Source organism: Globicephala melas, chromosome X (genome assembly GCF_963455315.2).
Source record: "Globicephala melas chromosome X, mGloMel1.2, whole genome shotgun sequence".
In the NCBI taxonomy this organism is placed as follows: Eukaryota; Metazoa; Chordata; class Mammalia; order Artiodactyla; family Delphinidae; genus Globicephala; species Globicephala melas.
Genome location: NC_083335.1, coordinates 19130438 through 19158281, shown reverse-complemented (window position 1 = coordinate 19158281; position 27844 = coordinate 19130438). Strand labels below are relative to the sequence as shown.

Sequence of the window (27844 nt, the reverse complement as noted above, 5' to 3'; positions counted from 1 at the left end):
CACTTTTTTGGGGGGGGGGGCTGTTTTTGCTTTTTCTTCTGCTTACATCTAGACACATTATGCGGTACGTGACACCATTGAACTGTGTACAGCCGAATCCATTGATACCCTCAGAGCAGCAATTGAATGTGAACAGCCTCAACCTGACCTCTACAAGTAAGAATTACCTGGTTTCATTTTACTGCTGTCTGATGGCTTTGCTTCTCTTTGCCGCCAGTATTGCAAAGAAACACCCACCATTTACCAGCCTCCTTGCATTTGTGTTTTTATGAGCTGTTCCTTCCTTCTGGCAGGCAAATGAATCAAATCAGCCTTGTTCACTACCAGCCTAAGATAAATCATTGTGGGCCCAGGCATCTTACTTGTGGTTTTTCTTTTATTATTGTTATTTGTAGACATGGCCGTCCATCACATTTTAAGATTATGTAATCCCGTAAGGCTGATCTATCAAACTCATGCATTAGCCAGAGTTAATTAAAACAAAAATAAACCACTTTATGTGTCATCCAACATTAAAGAGAGAAGGAGATATGGAGCCATGCAATTAGTAGGCACTTTGCCCTTTTTTATGAGGATCATGATGAACTGAGTATTGTATATAGGCTGTTTCTTGTCCAAAGTGAACAGTTAAGTTGAGGGAGCAGTGAAATGGTGTGATTTCCTCTATTTTGCTATAGTTAGGCTTTCTGGAGTCGATTTACTCATTCACAGTCATTGTGGGTTGTCCAAAAATTTGGCATTTGATTTTTAAGACTGGTTACTTTGGTTGATTAGAGCATGGTGTTAATGAGGATAGAATAATATGTTTTATCCCCAAGTGGGCCAATTAATTATATTCTATTCCACCTTTACAGATGGCATCCATCACTCATGCCAGCCATCTGGTTAATGAATGCTGTTGGTCATAATAGGGGAATAAATGGCGGGATGTGGCTTACCACAGTGCCCAGTAGTGGAAAAACAAAGTATTCATCCTACTACATGAATAATACCCCCCCTCCTTCCCATCATTCCTTCTTTCCTTTTTCCCTTCTTCTTCTGTATCTACCTTGATAGTAGGAACTTAGAATCACAAAGCAAAATAGCTGTTCCCTGCCTTTAGGGAACTCACAGTTTGCAAAGGGGATAAAACAATAAAGCTAGGCTTACAGTACAGTGAGATAATGAAGGTGAGTAAAAGGCCCATAGAATCACAGAAAAGGGAGTGACTGATTTTGCCTGAGTTAGACAGTAATATACATCCTTGCATAGTCATAGGGTAACTCCTAAATTTCAGTTACCTTAAATATGAAGGAGATTTTTAGTGAGGGAAGGTTATTCCTAATTTCTCTAGACTAGATTGAGTACCCTTGGTATGTGACTTCAGAATACCTTGTACTTCCACCACCCTAGCGGTCATCACTTACATTGTAATTGCCTGATTGTCTGTTTTAGGGCAAGGAACACATTTTTCTTGCTTATTAGCAAGCATAGTAATGGTGCAATTAATACATGATGAATGAATGAGCAGACCTTCATATTTTGTGTGTTTAGTAATAATCAATTTTTCTGAAAAAATTCTAATGTAAGTTATAAAATACTCATAACATTCTTGTTAAGGAGGATTTAGAGCTTTTTACCCTATTTTTCAGAAATGTAGATTACCATATGCATAGCCATATATCTGATCACTTGGTCAGATCAAGCTCAGTATTCAGATCAGCTGCAAGACAGTTTGGAAATTTCCAAGATGGTAATCAAGTGTTCCCTAATGCGGGTGGTTCTCAAACGGTGATCCCAGGCCAGCAGCATCACCATCGCCTGGGAACTTGTTGGAAATACAGATTCACATTCTTACCTGAACCATAAGCTTGGGGATGGGGCCCAGAAATCTGTGGTTTAAGAAGCCCACCAGTAATTCTGATGCATGCTCAAGTGAAAGAACTACTGAACTAATGGTTTTAAAAGTTGCTTTAGCACCAGAAACCTTTCTTCACATGAATGTGAAATAGAAACCAATTATTTATGTGGAGTATAGATGAGAGGGGTAATGTGTGCATGCACGGTGCCAAGTAGATCTTGAAAATCAATTTAGAATCTTTGTTTACATTCTTATAATCCATAATATTTTTAAAATTAGTTGAAAATGTTACATACCATATTGGTTCAACTTAACTTTTTTTAAAAAGAAAGACAATAGGCGTTCGTAGTTCATTGTCTTATCTCTACTTGCATTTTTTGTATTTTGATTCATTCCCATATTTGGGGCAAATAGATTTTATCTAGATATAGAAACACGTGTGCTTTTATGTTCTTTTTGCAGGTTTGTTGGCCGAATCAGTATCTATAGTAATAGTCTTGAAGCTGTTGCCAGGTTAGTTTATAATTCCTTTAATCTGTCCTTTTGGGGGGAGCAATGTTTCTCTTTTAAGCCCATTAAAATAGTTGAATACTTTCCTCTATAGAAAGGGATGTAAAGGTGAATAACCCTGGAGTAACTAGCCACTAATGGGTCTTAAGTAGCTGACCTTGTGATTGGTAGCAGCTCAGAGTGTGTGTGTCCTGGGAGGGGGGTGGTGTTGGAAGTGATGCTGAGGGTTTCTAAAATTGTAGAGCTCCAGACACTTTGACCAATAATCCCAAATATGTTCTAAGCACTGTATTTATTGTCCTTGGCTGTGCAGTGCCTGACAATATTGGAAGTATATCTGGAGAACAGTGTGTTAAGGGAGAGTAATTTAGGCAGGAGATAAAATGCTGGGAGAATTAGCTGGACTTAAGTAAAATGACAGGTTTAATCATTTATAATGTAACAATTCACGGAACAAGGGGTGTTTTCTTCCCTCTTCTATCATCCAGTTAATTATCTCAACTTTTCCACTTGGCCTTTATAGCCAATACTCAAAAGGAGGTTAAAGAAACACCGGGTGCCCAATGATCCCCCGAAAGGCATGTTTACTCTCTATAAATATGGCAGTGTGTCTTTCCCACCTTGACATTTGCTTTCCCAGCCTTTTACTGTCACCTTTTCTTTCTGTTTCTTGATGTCTGCTGTTCTGTCCCGTTCTTGTCTTGCTGTCTGTGACTCATAATCCTTTTATCTCTATGCATCTCTTTACCTCTGTGTGTTGCTGGCTATTCCTGTACTGTGTGTGCTTCCATCTGTGCTGTACCCTCAAGTAACTTCAGAGGGAAATATCTTTCAGCTGGTCCTGTGTTAGTAAGCATATGATATAAGTAAACAGATACATTCTGAACCTTTTGGAGACAGATGTATGTTAGGGCAAAATATGTCACCAAAGTTGATGGTGCTATTTGTTGGGCTGTTTGGATAAGTTGTGTTCATTTTTTGTTTAGGTCTTTGGGACCTGAAAATCTCTTGTTGAAAGGAGCTACACTAAAAAATACCAAGAAGATATATGGTGAACGTTTTTTAAGATATACTTACTAGAAATATGTCTCTTTTTTTTTGAAATATGTCTTTTAAAGCCTGTGCCTAAATAGTGCGGTTAAAAATTGAACATGGCATTTAATTCCATTTAATCTAAGCCTATTTTTAGGTGTTGGGAATTTATAAGATGGTAAACTAACTTGAAAACTATGACAAACTATGTAGAATTAAAATTATACTATAAATGATATATCAACTGGTGAATAGAAGAGAGTTTAGAATTCCTCCTTTTATAGAGTGAAAGAATTGGTAGATCCAACTGGGTGGGGAGTTGGGTTGGCAATCTCATTGGAAACCTAATTTTCATCATATTGTTATTCCTTAGGAGTTGCTGTTTACACTGGAATGGAAACCAAAATGGCATTGAACTACCAAGGGAAATCTCAGAAACGTTCTGCTGTTGAAAAGTTAGTGTATAACACAATTTCTTTAGTTGTTATTGAACTGAAATTGTTACTTCTCAGTAATTCTAAATAACAACCATAAGCAAAAACAACATAACTTGTAATAGTGCTACCAGTTTGAGTACTTTTTGTGTTCCAGAAACTGCTCAGTGATTTGTATGTCTGATTTGGTTTAATCCTCTGAGCAACTCAGAGTAATTCCTGTTAGCCTGTCCACTTTATAGATAGAGAAATAGTCGTAGAGATGATAAGTGATTTACCTAAGCTCACTTAGCTATTCAAGGGCAGGGTTTAGTTGAAATTTATTCTCTTTTGCTGCTGGATAATGGTTTGGGGTCCTCTTGTTGCTATATGTAAGGAGGTTGTACAACACAGATAATAGTCTCCTGGCAGATATTGAAGTGGTACATGACACACACCTTCAAGCCAGTCGCCACTGGCACAGACCTCACTCTCCTGTTGGCATGGATATCCAGTATATCAGTGATACCCTCTCCATAGCTGTACTTTCAGACTAAAAGAATCCACACTAAGCTTGCAGGTTTCACATTTGCTCCTCTACCCTCTATTCCAAACCTTTAGGATTCAGGGAAATGGAAACAATCTACTCCTTCTATAAGGATGGAGTAGGTAGTGTGTGTATGTGTGTGTGCGCGCGCGCGCGTGTGCGTTCTGTCACTTTATAGGGTCCTTACTAAAGGTGTGTTGAGCCATTGCACTTTGGGTTGGGGCTAGGGCTGGCTTTTCCATTTTACCACTCACGAATAACGCGTTAGCAGTGATAACAGGTTCATCCATACAGGTCTGTGCTATGGTTACACATCGTACACAGGAGAAGCTTTAGAAAACTGAACGGTTTAGTTTATACCTGGTTGATATCTTAAGTAATTAAATGGTTTTTAAATCCATAACATCTTATTTTTCAGATCCATTAATGCCTTCCTGATTGTGTATTTATTTATCTTACTGACCAAAGCTGCAGTATGCACTACTCTAAAGTATGTTTGGCAAAGTACCCCATATAACGATGAACCTTGGTATAACCAAAAGACCCAGAAAGAGCGGGAGACTTTGAAGGTAATTTGTTTTATGCTGAAAATTTTAACCCTAGCACATTGTAACAGAGACACCCTTTATTGAAATGCTGCTCAGATAATGATACCTTTGGTATTTGGGTTTTCTCTTGGTTGTATGGTAGCCCCAAGCATTAACTGTTTAAGAAATGTTAGAACTTTTTGTTTTAACCCTAGGCATCTATCCTTGTTTTTAATTCTTTGGTTAAGAGTTTTAAGCAATTGGGCAAGAAGGTCTGACATGTTAATATATTATGAACTTGTGATATATCATGATAGGAACATAATGGGTGCCTACATTCATATTGAGGGGTGGGAGGAGCAGAGAACTTAAGGAAGTGGAAAGTGTTAAGTCAAGGTACATTCGCTGAAGAATAGTGACAAAATTCAGTGTGTTGTAAATGTTGTTTTCATGTACTGTGAAAATGTTTACCAATGATACAGTGTCGTTGGGAAGAGCAGTGCTTTCAGCGTTGAAATTAAAAGATAGAAAGTTTATATTACACTTGCTTGATGGAACTGTGCATATAATCAGCATGAACTATTTCTTTTGTTTAGGTTTTGAAAATGTTTACCGACTTCCTGTCATTTATGGTTCTGTTCAACTTTATCATTCCTGTCTCCATGTATGTCACAGTAGAAATGCAAAAATTCTTGGGCTCCTTCTTCATATCATGGGATAAGGACTTTTATGATGAAGAAATCAATGAAGGAGCCCTGGTTAACACATCAGACCTTAATGAAGAACTTGGTCAGGTTAGAACTTATTTTTACTTAAAATAAGTTAACATAGTGAACTTATTTCTTGTAGTCTGGATTACCAATGTATGTGACCATTTCACATTTGGAAATGTGATTCAACGAAAATTCCTTTATGCAGGCATGTAACGAAGGCAAGCGATGTTTTCATAACTATAACGTCAATTATTTTGCTGGCATTTTGAAATCAGTGTTTTGAAAGAACACCAATTTATGTATTAAATTTGAACGTTATGGAAATTCTCTTTAAAACTCACCTGGTGGTGTTGCTAGATTATGGGCTATTGCTTTGGAACAGGAAACATGTAGTCTTCATCACCATCTGTAATCATTTAGGGATAGACTATGGGACAGTGGAAATAAAGCTATTTTATAAATGCATTTTGTTCTATAAACAAAATTGACCAGAGTTGTCCTATGGACATTTTCTTTGTACATTTCTGATCAGATGGAATATAGACCTAGAAAGCAGAGTTGTTTATTCCAGTGTAAGAATTTAAATGAAGGGAAAATGTGAGGGCGTGCACTCCTCTAAATGCTTTTTGCTTCATATACCAAGGTAGTCCAGGCTTTGACCTCGCTGCTAACCCAGGTTGTTTTCAAATGCAGTGCAGTCTAGCTGTAATTCTTCAAGTGATGACTTCTTTGGTGCTTTTCTTATCAGTATTGAGAAAAGTTTTTCCCTTTGTCTGAATTTACTGTGTGTCACGTAATGATCTTCACAAGCTGAGGGGATTTTTTGGCTTGCATTTAATTCTCTTGATATTTAGAATGTCAAGACTGTGGAAATATCATTTCTGTGACTGGGAGATGCAAATTCAGTTAATGGAACTGTATGGCTGGAATAGGGCCTCAACACTCGTTTTGAATGGTGGCGATTTGCGCCTGTGCCTGAAAACTCTCCTGAATTCAGTCCCCCTCCACCCCCACTCTGTATTTCTGTTCTTTACACAGCCTTTGACTAAACCAGAGTACCCTCTTGACAACTACAGTCACAAGGGTGAAAGGACTCTCCAGATATCATTATGTTGAAACCTGACTCTAGGACTACAGGATCCCAGACTGTGGCATCTGCATTCCACAGAGATACTGAGTCACTAAGGATAGAATAAGCAATGAATGAACGAATGCTTTTCCCTTAGATATTGTTCCCAGAAGTTTCTTTTGTAGGCCACTTCAGCTGCCACAGCTGACCTTAGCCTTTTTAAACCAGAAGTTTTCATCCAGGGAAAGCTGAGTAGAACTACTGTAGTCCCAACAAAAGGTATCAATCTGCAGCTTTTTTGCATGGGGAAAAAAAAATGAGTTATAAGCCACTTCTGGTGAACTTATCCCTGACAGCTGATTTAGTTGACTAGATCTGCCTATTCTAAATCCAGTGCCTGGCTATATGGATTAAGCTACCCAAGGGTGAACATGGCTAGTCCCAGGCTACTGCAAATAGAACAGCCATCATTCCACATGTGGCACCTAATTCTCACCAGAGACAAGCAGGATATCCAGGCCAGATCTCCACCTCAGCAGATTCCATCTTACCTATGGGAACGTAGTCTTGTTCCTATCATCTAGACTTATTCACACTGCAGAACGTAAAGTAGAGCTTTGGGTAATGATGTAGTCAGTTTAATCAGTGAAAAGAAACTACAGTTTTCATTTCAGCCACCACTTCTTTCCCCCGCCAAAACCTGCTTTTCTGGATGTGACTGTCATTTAGTCACTTATAAGGTAATAACCAGACCACCACTTCAGTTTGTACAGTGCAAAAACAATTTGCCATCATGATCAGCTTACATGTGTAGAAACTACCTAAATGAAAATGCAAAGAAGTCTTGAAATGGTTTCTTAGGACATTTAGCATTTCATGGACCAGTATACACGAAATTAAGTGTAACCAGTTTCCTCCTTGATGAGTCATAATTTAAAATCTGTAGGGCTTTTATGTTACTTAAAAGCAGTGTCAGTTAGTTTCGATCAATACCATTGCAAACACTTGCTTAACCTCTTCCAAAGTGACCCACATTGGTATTAAAAAAAATAGGAAGATATGTTTAGGACAGTGTCGGTCTTTGACTTGAGAAACAAAAAGAGGTAGACTGCTCAGTTCAATTGTAAAAGAATGGGGTCTTTTATGATCAGACATCAGTCCTTTAGACAGCCAAATGGTTTCAACTTTGAAAAAATGGTGGGGATAGCCTCCTCCTTCATATCCCCTCCCAGTCTCGCAGCTATGCCCAGTGGTGTGTCAGAGTATATCCTGTGATTCCAGTAATTCAATCCAGTGGTTATATATTAAACTTCTGTGTTATCTAAGATATGTTCTTGGTACTGGGGTTACTATTATGAAGTAAGCGAGAAACCCTTGAGTTGTTCAACATCTAGTTGGGGAAACACACATATCGTAGCCTAACTATAGCAATGTGACGATAATCAGAAAAATCAGGGAATGTGAAATGATGGAAAGAGTCTAGTACTGTGTGATTTTGGTCAAGTCAACAGCAGTGACAATCTACATCTGTATAACACTTACAAACTTATTTAGTAATCTTTACAGCCTTGTGCAGCAGGTTTGATTATTTAAGGCTAATATTTAATGTACAGAGAGATGACATTTTTCCAAGGTCACAAATTTAGTAGGTGGTGGAGCCACAACTCCAGTCCAAGTTCTTCACTAGGTTAAACAATGTGAAATTTTTTGACCAATTTTGACCTGTAAACTAGGTGATTTCATATGTGTTCAACCTTTATTTTAGGGCTCTTTCTATTCTGAACAACTGTCTCACTTTAGGCTTTCTATCCATAAATTGATGGCTTTGAGCTTGCTGATAGAGAAGGGCCTTTCCTGCAACTGGCTCAAACCTACCACTAAAGAGGAAGAGGCTGTTGAGAGTCAGAGGCAAGCAGTAGCCTCTGACTTGTCGGCCCGCACTCTCCTTTAAATATGAGAATACTTTTTAATAATAGCCAATCCTCTCCTCCCCTTGTTCTGAGTATAGGGCATATATTAGATCAGTGGTTCTCAAAGCATGATCTCAGGACCAGCATCACCTGGGAACTTATTAGAAGTGCACATTATCTAACCCCACCCCAGAGCTACTGAATGAGAAACTCTGGGGATAAAGCCCAGCGATCTGAGTTTTAACAAGCACCCTCCTAGTGAGTGTGATGCAGACTACAGTTTGATAATTACTCTATCAGGGTATAGTTGGTTGGCCTATACCTGTGAGATTAATTGTACACAGATCCATAGTGCACAAAATGTTATATATAGGCAAACACTTTATTTAAATACACTTTACTTTTATTTATTTATTTATTTATTTATTTTTGGCTGCGTTGGGTCTTCGTTGCTGCGCGCAGGCTTTCTCTAGTTGTGGTGAGCAGGGGCTACTCTTCGTTGCGGTGCATGGGCTTCTCGTTGTGGTGGCTTCTCTTGTGGCGGGGCACGGGCTCTAGGCGCACAGGCTTCAGTAGTTGTGGCGCGTGGGCTCAATAGTTGTGGCTCTCAGGCTCTAGGTGCGCAGGTTCAGTGGTTGAGACGCACGGGCTTAGTTGCTCCGCGGCATGTGGGATCTTCCCGGACCAGGGATCGAACCCGTATTCCTTGCGTCGGCAGGCGGATTCTCAACCACTGTGCCACCAGGGAGTCCCTGCACTTTATTTTTTAAAGCTATTACCTTTGTCATCTATAAAAGATTTCGAAATGGGTTAATGCTCATCCAAGTGCAGGAGCCACAACAACACAGGACAACCTTCCGGGGGAAATGAAGGTTAATAATTTTGATCAGAATAAAAAACCGAAAGAATTTCATTTTAACTGGAAAAATCTAAATGATACAGGAATAATACCACTTGGATTAATTTAAAGAGAGAATTCAAACTTGGCTGGCTAACAGGAAAAACAAGAGAAGACTGGAATGCTATATTTGTGCCAGTGCTGCTACCGTGAAATGCTTTGAAAAATAATTAGAAAGCAACTACTGCTGCAGTTCATCTCTTTCTCCCTTACATAATAAAAACCTTAATCTTGTACTTATGCTTATTCCTGTCAGCCCATAATTTTAACTATTTAAGTATAAATTTCCAAAAAGGAGGATAAAATTGTGGGTCTCCAAAAGCCAGATGTTATAAATAGAAGAGATAAAAACTGAGATAAAATGAAAATGCTCACAATGGCTTATTTTACATGGGAAATTTATTTCATAGCCTATTTTTTCCATTATTTATGAAAGTATGCTTATACTTTAGCCTATCATTATAAACTCTGCTCCTTCTTTTAATTTGGAAATTTTTTGGAGGAGTATCTGAAAATATACATAGTACGTGGAAGAAATTTCATTTATATTTTTAATCGTCATTGACTTACTGTGTCTCATTAAGTAACATTATTTCCCCATCTGTCTATATTCTGTAACTCTTATATACATTCTATGCCATAATGCATTTTACTTCAATCCAGTATATTTATAGAAAATTTTACTTTTCAAAGAAAGGTTTTGTTACATCCCAGTTAGTTTAAGTTCCTATTCAATATGTTTTCTCTGTGTGTGTGTGTGTGTGTGTGTGTGCGCGCGCGCACGCGTGCACGCGTATGTCAGTGTGTCAGAGAGAGAGAGAGAGAGAGAGAGAAATAATGGTCAGTAAATTGTTTCCCACTTGGAAAATTGACTTTTCTTATGTTAACTTCTTTATATCAAAACAGGTCGGTGTTAAATTGAAGGGGCCTTAGTTTGATAAAATAACCACATTTTTCCTGCCTATTAATCTCCTACATTTGAGTAAGTCTACCTTAGACATGTGATACTATTTCAGTATCTTTAAAAATACTTCCTCATTTCTCATTCATCTGATAATATTACTTCTGTAATTACCTGACATTTGACAAGTTTTTAGAAAAGGTGATTTCTACGGATATGAGAATATCCTTATAGTTATGCCTTATAGAAAATTAATCACATTGAAGAAAGAAGGCATATGTTTGTGTTCTTGTTTTTAGGTGGATTATGTATTTACTGATAAGACTGGAACACTCACTGAAAATAGCATGGAATTCATTGAATGCTGCATAGATGGGCATAAGTATAAAGGTGTAACTCAGGAGGCTGATGGACTCTCTCAAACTGATGGACCCTTACCGTATTTTGACAAAGCAGATAAGGTGGCATTTTCTGCGTTACCATTTTACCTTGAGAAATCAATTTATATAGGCATGTGTTAGCATAGTAGAAATTAAGGATTTGGGCACGTGACATAGACTTTTGAATAACCATCTGTTTGTTCTTTCAACTTCACCTTTCTTGTTTTATGGACAACTCCGGAATTTGTAAACAAGTAGAATTTATAAGAGAGCATTATGAAAAATGGCATTTGGGTAAAACTTTCGCTTGACTGTGTGATCATAATTTTTGGTGCTTTATCTTTAAAAATATGAGCTGCTCCAAGAATGATGTCAATTGAAATCATTCAAGTCCCAGCAGTGTCTAGGCATGAAATGAACCAGAGTCTCCCTGCACCTGAGCTATTGCCAGATTGTGAATTAGAATTGAATGAGCTCTTTTAGGCCATGGAGATGTCACTGCTTTGGTATTAGGTGGCACTACAGTAACCTGAATGAGTTAACATAGCCCCTAGGGTGTGTTAGCTGAGAACCAGGCATGTTGGTAGGGACCAGAAGAATATGTAGTTCATTTGAGTATTATGAATTTATAAATTTTTGCTACTCAGTTTGCTGGAGGTTATAACATTCTCTCACATTAATAACTTTTCTCTGTTCATTGACTAGTTACCAAGTGTTCACAGTGAAACTAATATCATCATTTTTCTGTTACTGTTCAATAGAATCGAGAAGAGCTCTTTCTGCGTGCCTTGTGTTTATGTCATACTGTAGAAATTAAAACAAATGATGCTGTTGATGGAGTTACAGAATCAGCTGAATTAACCTATATGTCCTCTTCACCAGATGAAATAGCTTTGGTCAAAGGAGCTAAAAGGTAAGCACGTACGTTATGCTAGATGAATAATTTCGAGAGGTACAGTTCTGCCTATAGTTAACAATATGGTATTTTTCTTCAAAATTTGTTAAGAGAGTAGATCTCATATGTTAAATGTTCTTACCACAAACAACAAAAAAGCAAAGGGGACACAAAGAACCTGAGAAATGTTGGGATATGTCTCTATCTTGATTGTGGTGATGGTATCACAGATGTATTCATGTGTCCAAACTCATCAAATTGCACACATTAGGTATTTGCAGTTCTCTATCAGTTATACCTCAGTAATGCTGTTTCAAAACCCAGAAATAGGGCTCCCCTGGTGGCGCAGTGGTTGAGAGTCCGCCTGCCGATGCAGGGGACGCGGGTTAATGCCCCAGTCCGGGAAGATCCCACGTGCCGCGGAGCAGCTGGGCCCGTGAGCCATGGCCACTGAGCCTGCGTGTCCGGAGCCTGTGCTCCACAGCGGGAGAGGCCACAACAGTGAGAGGTCCGCGTACCGCAAAAACAAAAAAAAAACAAAAAAAACCCAGAAATAAGTTGTAGAAAATACATTAACATTTTTGAAGAGTAAAAACAATTAAAGTTCTTGTACTTCTCCTGAGAAAGCGAAATCACAGGAGGACAGGAGTTATTTTGTTCCTTCTCTTACTTGCTTCAATAACCTTATAAGTATCCTTATTCTTTAATAAGGAGCCAAGCTACTTTATCTGAAAGTTTGAAAAAAATTCCCAAATCTAACCAGTTAAGACCAAAAAGAAAATAGCAATGCATAGATGTAACTTGCATTACTATTTATGCATTCCAGCCAGAAGTCCAAATATTCATATTATAGTTCGGAAATCCTATAATAATGGCTACTTTTTGTACAACACATGTTCTTGCTGAAGTGCTCCTAGCAATTTTGATATCATTTGGTAACTGAAAGTCCTGTTTTATCCATGAAGCCCAAGCTAATTAAGTGGATTAAAGTCACCCCATGTGTTAGCTACAGAACTGGAATCACAAATTGCCTCTTTCTTGGTTACAATTTGTGACTGGACATTGACTTGCTCTGTGTTAACATCTCAGTGAGTAAAAGGAAGTACAGTTATAGATTGAGATCTTATGAAAGAGAAGAAAACAATAAACAAGTATGAATAATGCCAGTGCAAGAGGAAATTAATTATTCTTTAAAGATACACAAAGGTCTTTTTTATTGTGTTTCGCAGGTATGGGTTCACGTTTGTAGGAATGCGGAATGGTCATATGAGAGTAGAGAACCAAAGAAAAGAAATAGAAGAGTAAGTAGCGCTGTATGTTTGATGATTGTCACTTCTTAACCCCACAGTCCACCTTAGATGGATTTAGGAAGGGCAGCAGAGGGAACTGATTACATCTCTAAATGTAGGACTCTGCTCTCCCAGTTCAGAGCTTTATGTAAATGTAGTTGGAGTAGGAGAAGACATTTTTCATAGAATGGCAGAAACTAGCATTTGAGGTGTAAATGATTCCAATTTTGTTCACATATGGGTCCAGTAGCCTGAATGAGCGTCTGCCTGGACTTTTCTGAATTTTAGATGCCATTTCAGGTCTCCAACACATGCTGCAAGAAAAATCAGTGAACAGGCATGAAACCTTCTGCTGTCCAGAGCCCAACCAATCATTCTGGGATTGCAAGCCCTGCCAGACATGGCAGCTTTGGAGTCAGAAGCTTTCTCTTGTTCTAGATGCTTGGGTGTGAGCCTCAGGGCAAGTACTCTGATGCAGCCATAGCTCCACATTTCTTTTTTTTTTTTTTTCACTACAGAGACCCCAACAAACAAAACCACCTTGGCTTAATAACGGATTTTAATTAGCCCCTGTGATTAATTTGAATTCTTTATATGAACTTGAAATGTAATTGTCTGACCCCTAGCATCTCGTGAGACCCATCTCAGAAACATGTAACACGTGTAGATGTGCTTAGGGAATATGCCCCTTTGGGAAGGAGTGTTCAAGAGCCAGAGGAACCAGAAGAAGGCTCTTTGGCCTGACTGCCAGGAGCCCCAGGTCATTGTCAAAGTCCAGATTCTAGCCGGTTCACAACAATGCCCCCATGTGGCCAACAACAAATGAGATACTGTGCTACAAGTAGATGTCTTATACATACACATCCCAAAACCAATGACCCGCTCACTCCCATCAAAGAGAAGCTTTGTAGTAAATACTTGTATACAAGTTATTTATTTTCAAGAAATTATTTCCTCACATTTTTTTCTAATAAGTCTTAGAAACTTTCTTCTTCATCCTTTCATCTGGTGAATAGCTTAGCCATTTACACACAAATCTGATCATGTCAATCCACTGTTTATACCCTTCAGTGGATTCCTATTGCCCTTAGGATGAAATCCCAAATCTCTGAAATGGCCCACAATGTTCTCAGGTCCCAGCCCCTGCCTACCTCTCTTGCTACTCCCCTATCAACTAGATCTCAAGCCTTAAATGAACTACTGTAAGTCCCCTCATGGGCCACGTGCTCTCATGTTGCTGTGCCTTTGCACATGCTCTTCTCTGTACTCAGAGTGCCATGATATCCTTTCTTCATCGTGTCACTCCTGCAAAACACAGCTCAGGCACCACCTCTTCCAGGAAGCCTTCCTTCAGATGCCTTCTGTCTGTGCTCCCACATCTCCCCTGTGTGTTCCTTTGTTACAGTATTTGCAAGACTAGGGGGTAGTCATCTCATTACCCTCTATCTCCCTTATCATTTGGTAAGCGCCTTAAGGGAAGATGTGTGTCTCTTCTCCAGCGTCAATCACTGTGCCTGACACATAGTAGGCACTCCGTAGATGATTAAAATACTTGGCAGGGTGAGACTATTTCTAGACCCTCCCCAGATATAGCTTCGCAGGACAGCTCTTTGTTCCTCATTCCTATGCAGTCAGTCTCTCCTTACTATTTTAAGTTATATAATGAGAAGATACAGATAACCCTTAACCAACACTGGTATCCTCTGACAGCATGTTCTAAGCACAGAGAAATTCCAAAGACACAATGGAAGGCACCCGTTGTGCCCACAACTAGCAACCCTTATCCAAAGAGGAGAGCTCTGTTAACTTAAGATGTTTCTGTTGTGTTTTATCTTGGTCTAGGTATTTCACTTTTCTCTTTTTTTTTTTTCTATTAAAGGTATGAACTTCTTCACACTTTAAACTTCGATTCTGTCCGCCGTCGTATGAGTGTGGTTGTGAAAACTCAATCAGGTATGCATTTTTAAAACTTGACTTTTTCCATTTGTAGATTTGTATGTTGATCAACTACTTCAAGAGAGAAAAGCATTTAACGTAGTAGTGTATGATTACCGAAAGTCGTGCAAAGCTTTTGTATAAGCCTTAATGTATTTATACAAGCACATGTTCAGTTTGTCAAATTGTCACTGGCAGAACCCCTGGTATGACAATATATGCATTTTCTTGGAAAATGAACTCTACCCCTCAGTCTTGGATGTCCAGACAGGAACTGAAAGGATGACTTTTTCACAGTTCAGGGTACTAACGAATCACCACCAATGCCTACCTGCAGCAGCCCACTACAACTGGATGGTTTGAGATTACTAGCTGTAGAATCTATGAGTGTAGAGAGTGCTGGTTATCCCTCTCTGACCTTCCTAATTCCCCACTGCTTTACACTTCCTGGAAACAGGTAAGCTAGAGATGACTAAGGGCCTGACTGCTGGGAAAGGGCATGTGATTTTACTCTAGCACCCTGGGCTGTTTGTTTAACACAGTAAAGAAGCTTGCCCTTTGCAGGGGAAACAGTACCATCATTTCAGGGTTCCCCCATGTTCCTGGGAGGAGCCATGGTGACTGGGATGCCTTCTGCTCAGATTCAGCAAGACCCATGGGTACCATTCCTGCTTCGTTTGTGGGCTCTCATATTCCTCTGTGTGTGTGTGTGTGTGTGTCTGTGTGTGTCTGTGTGTGTCTGTCTGTCTCCAGGTGGTTTTCCAAAATATCCTTGATTTATTTTCTAGTAATTTACTTTTTAGTATTAAATCTGTTGAAAATGTCTTAGTATGAGAAGGGGAAGATTTAGACAGACCCTTCAGGGAATATATCCTACCTTATTCATACTTTGTGGTGTGACTGCAAAGTCACGATGCTGATTTCATTATATGTGAATGTGGAATTTGTTTTATGACTTTTAAACACATTGTGGCTATGTGAGAGAAAATTTTTTTAAAAACACCTAACATTTGGAATACTTGCTGTTCTTACCTGTATACATGCACGTCCACGTTCTACTGCAGATGGTAAGATGTCTGAGGAAGTGGTCTATCAAGGGCCTTGACCTCAGAGTTACCCTTTTTTAACTTTTTGAACTTAGCACTTTGCCTTATAAGGTCAGAGTGTCCTTTTTTTTTTTTTTTTTTTTTTGCGGTACGCGGGCCTCTCACTGTTGTGGCCTCTCCCGTTGCGGAGCACAGGCTCCGGGCGCGCAGGCTCAGCGGCCATGGCTCACGGGACCAGCCGCTCCGCGGCATGTGGAATCTTCCCGGACTGGGGCACGAACCCGCGTCCCCTGCATCGGCAGGCAGACTCTCAACCACTGTGCCACCAGGGAAGCCCCAGAGTGTCCTTCTTAATGGTACTGTCTACTTTCCTGGGCGCATGGACTGGTATAAAGCTGTACTTGTACTAGCATTCTACAGAGCTATTCTCCAGTTTCCGGTGAAAACCTTCAAGCTACTGTTTTAAAAGCTAATGTGTATAGTCTTTCAAAATGATTTTATCGTGTTTGAGCTTGAGTTTGGTCCTTGACATCTGTAGATGCCACATGTGAACTTTAGACCATGGTTGACAACATCCTCAAAGAGAATTCAGATGCAGCTCCTTGACACAAGCACCGTCTTCTGTGATTCACTTGAAGGAAGTTTCTTTTAACAGAGGTGCATGTTGTAAACTCTGAGATATTAATTATGTCTGTTGGTCCCAAGAGGTGGTGAATGTTGTCCTGACAGAGTGAAGGTCAAGATGGCTGCTTCCATTTGGATGAACATTCCAAGGCAGGCTCAGGATACACAGCTGCTGGGTGGGAGAGGCCACCTTAATAGTTATGTATTATTAAAATCCTAATTCTAAGTAAGTCAAGTACTCTGATTCTTTATTTTAGGAGACATACTTCTCTTTTGTAAAGGAGCCGACTCAGCAGTTTTCCCCAGGGTGCAAAATCATGAAATTGAGTTAACTAAAGTCCATGTGGAACGTAATGCAATGGTGAGCCTACACCCCCTCCCCCCAGTAGATAGAGAAATGCTAGAGATGACTACGTTTATGGATTGCTATTTAAAGGACTATTGAAATGAATTTTAGCTTATTTTTATGGCCTATTTTTATATTTGGGGATTTTGTAATATTATTTTCCTTATTTTAATATAAAACATCCTGGAGCAAGTTTCTGTTCAGAATTTGCACCCTTTGAAGACTTTTCAAGAACCTTTGTTTTATGTTCTGCTTTTTGTTTGTTTTTTTTCTTAACCCCAAGAGCTATTATTTTGTTATTCCGAACCTAATTGAATGTTAACGCAATGCAATCTGTTCTTTCTTTTTTTTCCCCTTTTTTAACTAAAAAGGAAATTAGTCACAATTTCTCTTTTGTGTGGTAAAGCAAGAGTATTTAAAGAGTGTGTTTTGTTTGTTTGTTTTTATTCATTATTTGGATAACTAGAGATCTCCTACCTTGCTTCTAGGATGGGTATCGGACACTTTGTGTAGCCTTCAAAGAAATTGCTCCAGATGATTATGAAAGAATTAACAGACAGCTCGTAGAGGCAAAAATGGCCTTACAAGACAGAGAAGAAAAAATGGAAAAGGTTTTTGATGAGATTGAGACAAACATGAATTTAATTGGAGCCACTGCAGTGGAAGACAAGTAACTAGAAAATGATATTCTTGTTATTTTAATGACCAGTCATTTAGGGTGGTATCTGTCCAGATTGGTAATTCATTCTCAAGTTTTGAAATCCATGATTCAGCTTTGTCTGTACATGAGATTTTGAACTGTTTGTGGGAATAATTTTTAAGTTAAACATTTGTGACTTAGAAGAATGAATCTGTCATCTCTAAGGCGTTTTGAGTACTTACTAAGCCACCCTTCATTTATGCAGGTATTTATGAAGTAGTCTTACTGTGCGTAGGAAGCTTTGTGCTAGAGACACCATTTGAGTTGGTGCTTGGTAGAATGGGTACAGTTTTGAAAGACAGATGAGTAGAAGGGAAATTCAAGGTTGAGCAAACAACATGAGAGCTCATTCTAACCTGGTTTAACAGACTAGAGCATATTTTTGCATACTTTAAAATAATTTGCCCTAACCATACAGGCTGAGCTCTGCCAGACATGATTATAGGGCTCCAGAATTGATCTGCTTGAAAAAATACGTTTTAGATTCTATTTTAGGAGTTTTCTAGAAGCTATGAATGCAAATTGTGAGGCTTAACCCAAACATGAAGTTATAAACATATATTCATTGGAAGGTATTAAAGTTCTAATAGAATTCATTTAGTCTAATTTCATTGTTATTCTCTGACCAAAAGGAATGCAAAGTATCACTCTTCTTCTACCCTTGCCTTTCAGAATAATGCTTAAAATCTCCTTCAGAATGGTTGGCTTTCCTAAACTTCCAGCTCCTCAGGGATGGGGATTCGCTAACTTTCTTCAATATCTCATTAGACTGTGTCTGGCCCTTTCTGTTTTGAACCATGTTAAGTATTTGTATAGTGAGATAGAAAACATAAACTTTCCAAACCTCATTGTTTGAAATGTACTTTAATAAGTAAAACTATGCCAGAAAGAGTATGCTTAGAAATGGTAGAGGATATATAAGAAAAACAACTGTTAAAACATGTCAGGACTCCAGAATTGCTATGAATTATAAGGACATTCTCTTTAACAAGCCTTCTTGTAGAATCTGTGTCAGGAATTTTCAAAGATAACAATGTTTCCTTTGTGTTTCCAGGCTACAAGATCAAGCCGCTGAGACCATTGAAGCCCTGCACGCAGCAGGTCTGAAAGTCTGGGTGCTTACTGGGGACAAGATGGAGACAGCCAAATCTACCTGCTATGCCTGCCGCCTTTTTCAAACCAGCACCGAGCTCTTGGAGCTGACCACCAAAACCATCCAAGAAAGCGAACGGAAAGAAGATCGATTACATGAGTTGTTGATTGAATATCGTAAAAAGTTGCTGCATGAATTTCCTAAAAGTACTAGAAGCCTTAAAAAGTAAGAACGTACATCAATTCGTTATATTTAGACATTGGTACAGATGTAAATCACAGCTGCTTATGCAGAAGGCTCCGTTTTCTGTAATTTATCAGTCTTTGTTTGCAGGTGCTTTATCCTTGTAAGTTAGAACCTTTCCTGAGGACTTGGCTAATGGCCCATTTGAGATTATTTGGCACTTTCTACCTCTTCTTTCATTTAAAAGAAAACCCTGCCCTCCTCATGCTTTAGAAAAGTGGTTCATTTTCTAAATACTTAGGGTCTGGGTACTTATCATTGGTACTCTGTCCTGGTCCATGTTAAGAAAAAATATTCCTTTTCATGGTCTCTCAAATTGAATGTAATAAAATCAGTCTCTAAAACAGTTTCCATGCAGGTCGAAGTCCTGGAGGCATTTTCTGTGTGAATTTTCATGCCCCAGTGCTCCAAAGGAGACCAAATACTTGATAGCATGGCCACTCGACTGCTTTCAACAAGCTGCTTAGGAAGAACCTGTAGAATCTAAGGTTCTCAAGGAAAGCCACTGATCCACAATAATTCAATACCCAGAGTTACATTTTCCTATACTTGACATTGACCAAGGCCTAGCTTTGTCTAAACCCATTACTGGAATTTACCTTGGCCGTAAGCAAATCAGTTTCCTCTTCTGGAATGCCACAGGATGTGTCTGCAGTAAATCCAAAGACCCGTAGATAATATTATTTCACATTTCTTAAGTGCCCTCTTTGTTCCAGGAACAACATTAAGCACTTTAAATTATTCTTATTTAATCTTCACAGCAACCCAGTAACACAATCTTATTTTCTTCTTGTTAGAAATAGGGAAACTAAGGCTCAGAGAGATGAAGTGATTTATTCGAGATAACACAGCTAATAAGGTGTAGAGCAAGTCTACCCAATTCCAGAGCCCATGCTTTTAACAACTATGCTCTATCTGTGTCCTCATCACTAGTGTTTAAACAGACTTTAAAAATGAATAGCCCACATTCATGAGGCTATGGCCAATTTTAAAACAGCTGTTGTTCTTCTGTTACTTGGACATCAGTGAGAGTAAACAGGTTTTTATTAATTGCCTATGATAAATGTTTCCTTCCTTTAACCAAATGGTACTTATAAAGGCAGTCCAGATTACATGTGTTTTACTTGCATTTATCTTAGTCTGCTCGGGCTACCATAACGAAATACAAGAGACCAGGTGGCTTAAACAATAGAAACTTATTTCTCACATTTCTGGAGACCAGAAGTATGGGATCAGGGTGCCAACATGGCCGAGTTCTGGTGAGGTCCCCCTTCCTGGCTTGCAGAATGCTGCCCTCTTGCTGTGTCCTTACTTGGCAGAGAGAGAGGAAGCTCTGGTGTCTCTTCCTCTTTTTATAAGGATATTAATCCCATCATCCCATCATAAGGGCCCCACTCTCATGACTTCATCTAAACTTATCTCCCAAAGGCCCCATTTCCAAATATCATCACATTGAGGGTTAGGGCTTCAACATGGGACTTCAGGGGGGACACAATTCAGTCCATAGCACCATTTGGGAGCCCTTGGGCACTTTTGTAAAAGCCAGGGCTTATAGAAAACTGAACTCACCATCTCAACATTCCCTCTTCCTGACTCATCTGGAGTTGGGTACACTCTTTCCCCAAGTTACACAAGCATCAGACACAGGATCCCTTTTGCCAGCTTCTGCTCCTTTGTCCCTTCCACTTCAAATCAGCCACCAAGCCTTACCCATGTCCCCACTCTCTCCACTGGCGCTCCCCATCAGATTCCTAGTAACTCGTGCCTCAGAGCACGTAAGCCCCTCTGCCAGATGAGTGGTCCTTAGGTATAAAGTACTGCCCATGTCACAGCCCTGCTCAGAAACCTTTAGTGGATCTCTATTACCCACAGAATCAGGTCGTACCAAAGGCCCCAGGTGACCTTTTCAGTTTATTTTCTTAGTGCACCACACATACATTCCCTCTTTTCTTCACCTCTTTCTGTCCTGTCTTTTAAGTTCCATTTCAGATATCATACCTCACAAAGAAACCATTGTTCTTTCCTGGTGTGTATTTATTGTCCCAATCACTGGATATTAACCTTTTTAAAAACATTTTTACTTTATATTGGAGTATAGTTGATTAACAATGTTGTGTTAGTTTCAGGTGTACAACAAAGTGATTCAGTTATACATATACATGTATCCATTCTTTTCACATATTAACCATTTAGTATCATGTTTGGTTGGGTATATTCTCTCATGTGTGCTTCTGTTACCCCAAGGAGATTTTCTATTCTCCAAAGAAAGATTAGTTAATAATCCTTTCCATTCTTCTGTATGGCCTAGTTAGAGACCAAATATTACTTGATTGATTATTGAGCTACTGTTTTCTGCTCATTGTCAGCTCTGTGAATAGGGGAGCAAAGGAGAATGCATGATTGATATCTCTAATTAGTGAATAAAACATGCTCATAATATCATGAAGCAGAATATGAAAGGAAGGAAGGAAGAGGCATATTAGGCTCTCACTATTCATAGTCCATAGAACAGCAGCTCCATTATCACCAGAAGCTTGTTAGAAATGCAAAATCTCATATCCCACCCCAAAACTACTGAATCAGAATGTGTACTTTAACAAGATTCCCAGGAATTTTAACAAGATTCCTTTAAACATTAAGCTTTGAGGAGCATAAAATCAGACAAATGAATCTATTGTATAACGATGAGATCCTGCTATGTTTAATACATCTACTGCAGCGGTTCTCAAATGGCACCCAAGATTTCCTGAGCAGAAATTGATTAATCGGTGTTTTTTTTGTTAATTGCAAAAAAAAAAAAAAATTAAAATGTTAATTGGTAGAATTTTCTCAATTGTAAGTTTTCCCCCATATGTTTTTCTTAAATACTTGGCACCTGTTATATATATATACTTTTTAAAATAAATTTATTTATATTTTATTTTTGGCTGCGTTGGGTCTTTGTTGCTGCTCGCAGGCTTTCTCTAGTTGTGAACGGGGCTACTCTTGGTTGCGGTGTGCGGGCTTCTCATTGCGGTGGCTCCTCTTGTTGCAGAGCAGGGCTCTAGGCGTGCGGGCTCAGTAGTTGCAGCACACGGGCTTAGTTGCTCCACGGCATGTGGAATCTTCCCGGACCAGGGCTTGAACCCGTGTCCCCTGCATTGGCAGGCGGATTCCTAACCACTGAGCCACCAGGGAAGTCCAGCACCTGTTATATTTGTCTTTCCTGGCAACTAATACTACTTCATCCTGGCTATACAGGAGAATCACCTATGGAGTCTTTTAAAACCTGCCTATACGTAACCAAGCCCTGCCCAAGATACCCTGATTTAATTTGTCTGTGGGTAAACCTAAGACATGGGCTTTTTTTCAAGCTGCCCAGATGACTCTCATGGGAAGGCTATGGTTGAAAACCACTAGTCTAGTATAAAATGATACTTATTTAAGGAACATATATCATTATTGTATGCTATTCTTTAATGAACACTATGTCTTTTTAGTAGTCCATCATATTTGAGAAGCCAGGTCTATGGATAGGTTTTGTCATTCGGGCAAAGATATTAAGAATATCTTCTGTGATTTGTATACCCCAAAGCCATTTTGTCTTTTCCCTGCATTGTTAAGCAGTTTTCAGATTGACTGATGATTTGTCTTCATATCAGAGTTTGATGGAACTGTAATTTCCAAAATTCACCTTGAGTTTCTTATATGGAGACTGGCTGCTAGAAGTCCATTATTTTTATATTTAGAACTTAGTGCCATCTATATGGGCAGCTTGAGTCTCAAAGATGTGATAGAAAGTCTCTGTTGTGTCATTAATAGGGTCGGTTGCTTCTTTAGAATTTACACGTCCAGGAACCAGATTGATGATAACCCTCCTCTGAGTGGTTTTTTAAAGTTCCTAAATAGCAATGTATAGTAGCTTCAAATATAGCATTGTTTTTCTTTTTCAGAGCATGGACAGAACATCAGGAATATGGATTAATCATTGATGGCTCCACGTTGTCTCTCATATTAAATTCTAGTCAAGACTCTGGTTCTAACAATTACAAAAGCATTTTCCTACAAATTTGTATGAAGTGCACTGCAGTGCTCTGCTGTCGGATGGCACCGTTACAGAAAGCCCAGGTAACTGAATGTTAGTTAATGTTCCATTCTGGGTACTTCTGTACGCATATGTGCAAATGTTCACTTTTAATTTTCTTCAAAGAGCCCTGAGTACCTTATTATATTTTCCCTGGATTCTTCCTCTACCTGGTCCAACTCAGAAGTCTTCCCACCGATTTGAATTAAACCTGTGCTTCACCTTTTTGTCTCCTCAAGCTGGCTGTCTAATTCCTCACCTTGCAGACTTCTCTAATGAGTGCTTGGTGCCTGCTGCCTTCATCCCACTGCTCCTGGCTCCACTATTCCATTAGCCCCATGCATTCTTTCTTCTCACCTTACTCTGCTGCATCTCCTGGAGGAGAGCAGTGACCTCCTTGCTGAACCCGTTGTGTTGTCTTTCGTTTTCTCCTCATTTCTCCACTGCAGTTGACACTGCCAATTATGTCCTCCTTTAAACTCTCCTCCCTTGGTTTCTGTGATGGTCCACGGTCCTTTTTTTTTTCCCTTCTTGGCAACCTAGTGTCTTTCTATTTTGTTTCATCCTGTGTCTTCTCCCTAATTGTCAGTTTTTTGGGGGGGCTATGTCTTCCCTCGGCTCTTCACTTACATCCTATCTCTCTGGATAAGCACATCCATTTCTATGACTTCCATTGATGATATATCTCTCGTCCTGACTTTTCCTTTTTGTTAAGTCTCATATTTCTAGCTGCCTGCTAGACGGCTCTATATGGATTCCCCACTGTAACATTAAATTCTAGTATCCAAGACAGATATTATAATTTTCTCCTTCAGGCCAGTTTGTTTTATCCCTTATCTTTATTATTCCTGTTACCAGTGACATTTTTCTTTGGCTCCCTAAGTCTCCAAACTGCCTTTGATCCTTTTCTTCTCACTCACTCCATATATAGTCACCATGTCCTACTGATCCTACCTTTTGTCATAGCTCTCATTGTGGTGCCACCTTGTTAAACCTTTTATCTCCATCTTAGTGCAAGCAAGACCTTAGGACTTTACACACAGGCTATTTGATTTAATCTTCTCATTAGTCTCCTTGCTTTCACCCTTCCCCATTCCATCTCTTTCCCCATACTCCCAAATTAATCTTGTTAAAACAGTACTTCCCCCATCATATATTCTCTCTCAGAACCTTTCAGTAGTTTCCTAGTCCCTTAGGATGAAGGGCAGATGACTCAATATGGTACTCGAGGCCACCCCTGTCGACCCTTTCAATGTGTCCGTACATATTTTGTGTCCACCACCACTCTCACGTCCAGCGAGAATCATCCACTCCTGTTGGTTGTTCCCCCTTTGTGTCCCTTCCACGTGCCATGCTCACACCAACTTCTAAAGCTTCCCTCATATAATTTCCTCATCTGGAATTCCCTCTGAATTCCTCTTGGCCTAACAAAAGTTTTACTCCTAATAAAACCCAATGCAGGGGCAACCTCGGGTGTCTTGTCTTTTCCAGCTCCTCTTGCTCGCATTGATCTACTTCACCTTGCTTCCTTGTACTCACTGAGTCTCGGGAACCTTAGAATCTCAGGTACACACCTTTTCACTTCTGCGTACACTGTATTCTTTTATATGTGTTGGTCTTGCTTCTTCCCGTCCCTCAGCTGCTTGCTCTAGACCTAGCGGATGGCGCTGTGTCTTTGCCTTCTCCTTCACACACCCTGCCCCCTACCTCGCACATGCATGCACGCATGCGCAAGCACACAGCCCATCCTAATTTAGGGCATTGTCTGCCTTCTTCTCACTTTCAATTTCCATCACAATCAGGTGCTCTTCTTTTCGTCAACCATAAGAGCCTTGGTTAGCCCCAGCTGGGGAAGCAGATCCTATCAGAACAGTATACATAGAAATCTGTCCCTTTAGTCAAAGGCAATACCTCTTTCCCTTTTTTTTCCTCCCATATTCATTGTCTGCTGCTCAAATTGCTCACCTGGGTTCTAACTTCTCCACTGCCCAGGACAGTATCTGAATTCCTAACACTGTGCTGCTTCTCTCACCCAGACTATGGAGCCCCCTGTGGTTCAGTCCTTAGTCTGTTTTATTTCCCTCACTATCATCACCTCTTCCAGGATATCACCTACTCATCTGTCATGGCCACATAGGTGATTTTCATTTTTATATATTTATTTGATTGATTGATTGATTTTTGGGGGGCTGCATTGGGTCTTAGTTGCTGCACACGGGATCTTCGTTGAGGCATGCAGGATCTTTCCTTGCGGCGTGCGGGTTTTCTCTCTCTTGTTGAGGCGTGCGAGCTCAGTAATTGTGGCGTGCGGGCTTAATTGCCCCGCGGCATATGGGATCTTAGTTCCCTGACCAGGGATCAAACCCACGTCCCCTGCATTGGAAGGCGGATTCTTTACCACTGGACCACCAGGGAAGTCCCCACATAGGTGATTTTCAAGTCACTTCTCCAATCCCAATCTTTGGAGTTCTACTTTACTTCTCCAGTTGCTTACTGAGCACATGTTCTTGGGTGTGTCATTGTCACCTCAGCTCAGCCTTCTCTAGAGCCCAAATTGTCATTTTCCTTGTCTTTTTTTTTTTTTGGCTGCGTTGGGTCTCCATTGCTGCACGCGGGCTTCTCATTGCGGTGGCTTCTCTTGTTGCGGAGCACAGGCTCTAGGTCCACGGGCTCAGTAGTTGTGGCTTGTGGGCTCTGGAGCACAGGCTCAGTAGCTGTGTAGCACGGGCTTAGCTGCTCCACAGCATGTGGGATCTTCCCAGACCAGGGCTCGAACCCTTGTACCCTGCATTGGCAGGCAGATTCTTAACCACTGCGCCACCAGGGAAGTCCCTTTACATCTATTACTGAGCTCACTATACTTCTAGGTCTTTAGATTCAAAACCTTGACGTCCCCCATGCTTTACCCTTCCGTGTGGTCTCAGTCACCAAATTCTGTCCATTTTCTAGTACACTGTCTTTTCCATGTCTTTCTTTCCATTACTTTCCAGGTCCAGGACTTAAACAGCTCATTGAACTCCATGTGGACTAACTTCTCTCTTTGCCTGCAGTCTGGCCTTTTCTTCCCATTTCTCCTGCACCCTGTTGCCACTTTCATAATATTGCTCCCTGTTGATGTGGCCCCATATATACCTATCCATGTCCCCTGTACAAAAACTCATTGGTCTGGTCAAACCAGATCTGTTTTCTAAGCATATACTGTACTTAACTGGCTGTGTGCCTTAGAACATGCTATGCTCTTCCCTTTCCGTGGGATACTGCTCCAACCCCCTTTTCCCCATCCATGCACATCTTACCAGTCTTTTATGATTTAGATCAAACCACCCTTCCTTCCATAAAATCATTTCTGATCATTCTGGCATGTAGTGTCCTCTCCCTTCTCTGACATCACGGGCCTTCTTATGTGGACAACTTAGATGACAGTGTTATATATTCCCTTGCATAGGTATTGTGTGTTGTTATCTTGTATCGTTAATCTGATTATCTGATATTATTGTATCCATTCCCCATTATATGCTTCTTGAGGTATGAAACCAAGCGGTATATCCTTTCTGGATATTTGCACTTTGCTTTTGCACATTGTATTGCATGTAGTTATAGTTGATCAATAAATAGTTTTTGGTAAATTGATTTCTTTTTTGTGAAGCTATCTAGAGATTGAAGAGAAGTTCTTAATCCAGGTGACCTGGGACTCAGTAAAAAAAAACTCCCATGTTTATCTACCTAGATCTTTCATGGTTTTATGGTCCATGACAATATATCCTTTTATCTTTCCACAAGGACAAGCTTTCATCTTTTTAAATCTATGTTTTCATGCAGAAGCTGTCACCCTTGATAATTTTATTGCCTTCCCTGGCTGCATTTTTCTTCCTTGTAGTTTAAATCATTACTGCATACAGTATAACAAGTGCAATTAGTTTAACCAGTATTGTAGCCCATTAAACACAAGTTTACTTTTGTGGATGACTCACTTACAGATTATTTCTGACACTCTTATAAAGTTTTTAAAAAGAACCAAGTTGAGGTGAAGGATTGGGAGAAAGCCGGCATTTCATAGTAACATCATTTTTGTGTCAAATGGATTGGATGTAGGGGTTTTGGGTTATGTTGTTTTATACAACTAAAACCTGACTGAATTTTGTTTAAAGAAAAGACTGCAGGATGGTTTTGCCTCGTATAAATTTTTTTAATCAGTTATCTGAAAATGGATTTTATTTATGTTACCTGGTGAAAGCCATTGTGGGTACAAAATTTTTGCAAGGCATTATTTAACTACTGAATTACATAAGCTTTTTAAAAGCTGCTAGATTCCAAGGGGTTTTGAGGGTTGATACATAAAGCAGTCATTATCTAAAACATACGGTGGGAGGACAGCGGCTTACCCAATACTCTTCCCACAAGTAACTCTGCCAGGAGAACATTTCTTTTATTCAATACTTACCATGAACACAGCATTGAGCTGCACTGTGCCATCGACACATCTTTAAGAGACACTCAGGGAATAATGACAGCCTTTATACACATATCTCGGGCATCTTTATGCAAAGCTCATCACCTTAAGGCGCCCCCTTTTGAAATGCAGCTACCTGTATGAGAGATCATATCATATCATATTGGGCACTGGGTGATTTAGTAAAGTTTAGTCGGCAGCTAGATGGAAATAAGGGTTGGCATGCACCGAGGGGAGGTGGGAGTGTCAGCAGGGAGGAGAGAGGGAGCGGTAACCAAAAACATTGTCCTCTCACTGCCCACTTTTGTCCTGGTGGCCCCATGCATGTCTCCCCAAATAGGCTCTCTGGTCTCCACTTTCTCTCATTCAATACGTGATCTGAAAGGACACAGGAAGCAATGACAAAAGAGGGAAGCGTGC

At 39.8% G+C, this 27844-nt stretch overlaps 1 protein-coding gene across 8 annotated transcripts in view; it reads left to right on the top strand.

The window, feature by feature from the left end:
* ATP11C (ATPase phospholipid transporting 11C) overlaps positions 1 to 27844 on the top strand; it is a 169022-nt gene that overhangs the window by 98821 nt on the left and 42357 nt on the right. For 7 of the 8 annotated variants that reach the window (XM_060292565.2, XM_030844652.3, XM_030844651.3 and 4 more), the window contains 14 exons: positions 53 to 156; positions 2303 to 2353; positions 3337 to 3401; positions 3756 to 3837; positions 4761 to 4911; positions 5466 to 5663; positions 10660 to 10821; positions 11502 to 11653; positions 12865 to 12936; positions 14804 to 14877; positions 16787 to 16890; positions 17364 to 17545; positions 18630 to 18893; positions 22844 to 23018. In XM_060292565.2, the coding sequence (XP_060148548.1) occupies positions 53 to 156; positions 2303 to 2353; positions 3337 to 3401; positions 3756 to 3837; positions 4761 to 4911; positions 5466 to 5663; positions 10660 to 10821; positions 11502 to 11653; positions 12865 to 12936; positions 14804 to 14877; positions 16787 to 16890; positions 17364 to 17545; positions 18630 to 18893; positions 22844 to 23018 (1836 nt within the window). The remainder of the gene's footprint in view (positions 1 to 52; positions 157 to 2302; positions 2354 to 3336; positions 3402 to 3755; positions 3838 to 4760; positions 4912 to 5465; positions 5664 to 10659; positions 10822 to 11501; positions 11654 to 12864; positions 12937 to 14803; positions 14878 to 16786; positions 16891 to 17363; positions 17546 to 18629; positions 18894 to 22843; positions 23019 to 27844) is intronic. The other variant, XM_060292568.2, reaches the window with a different exon arrangement.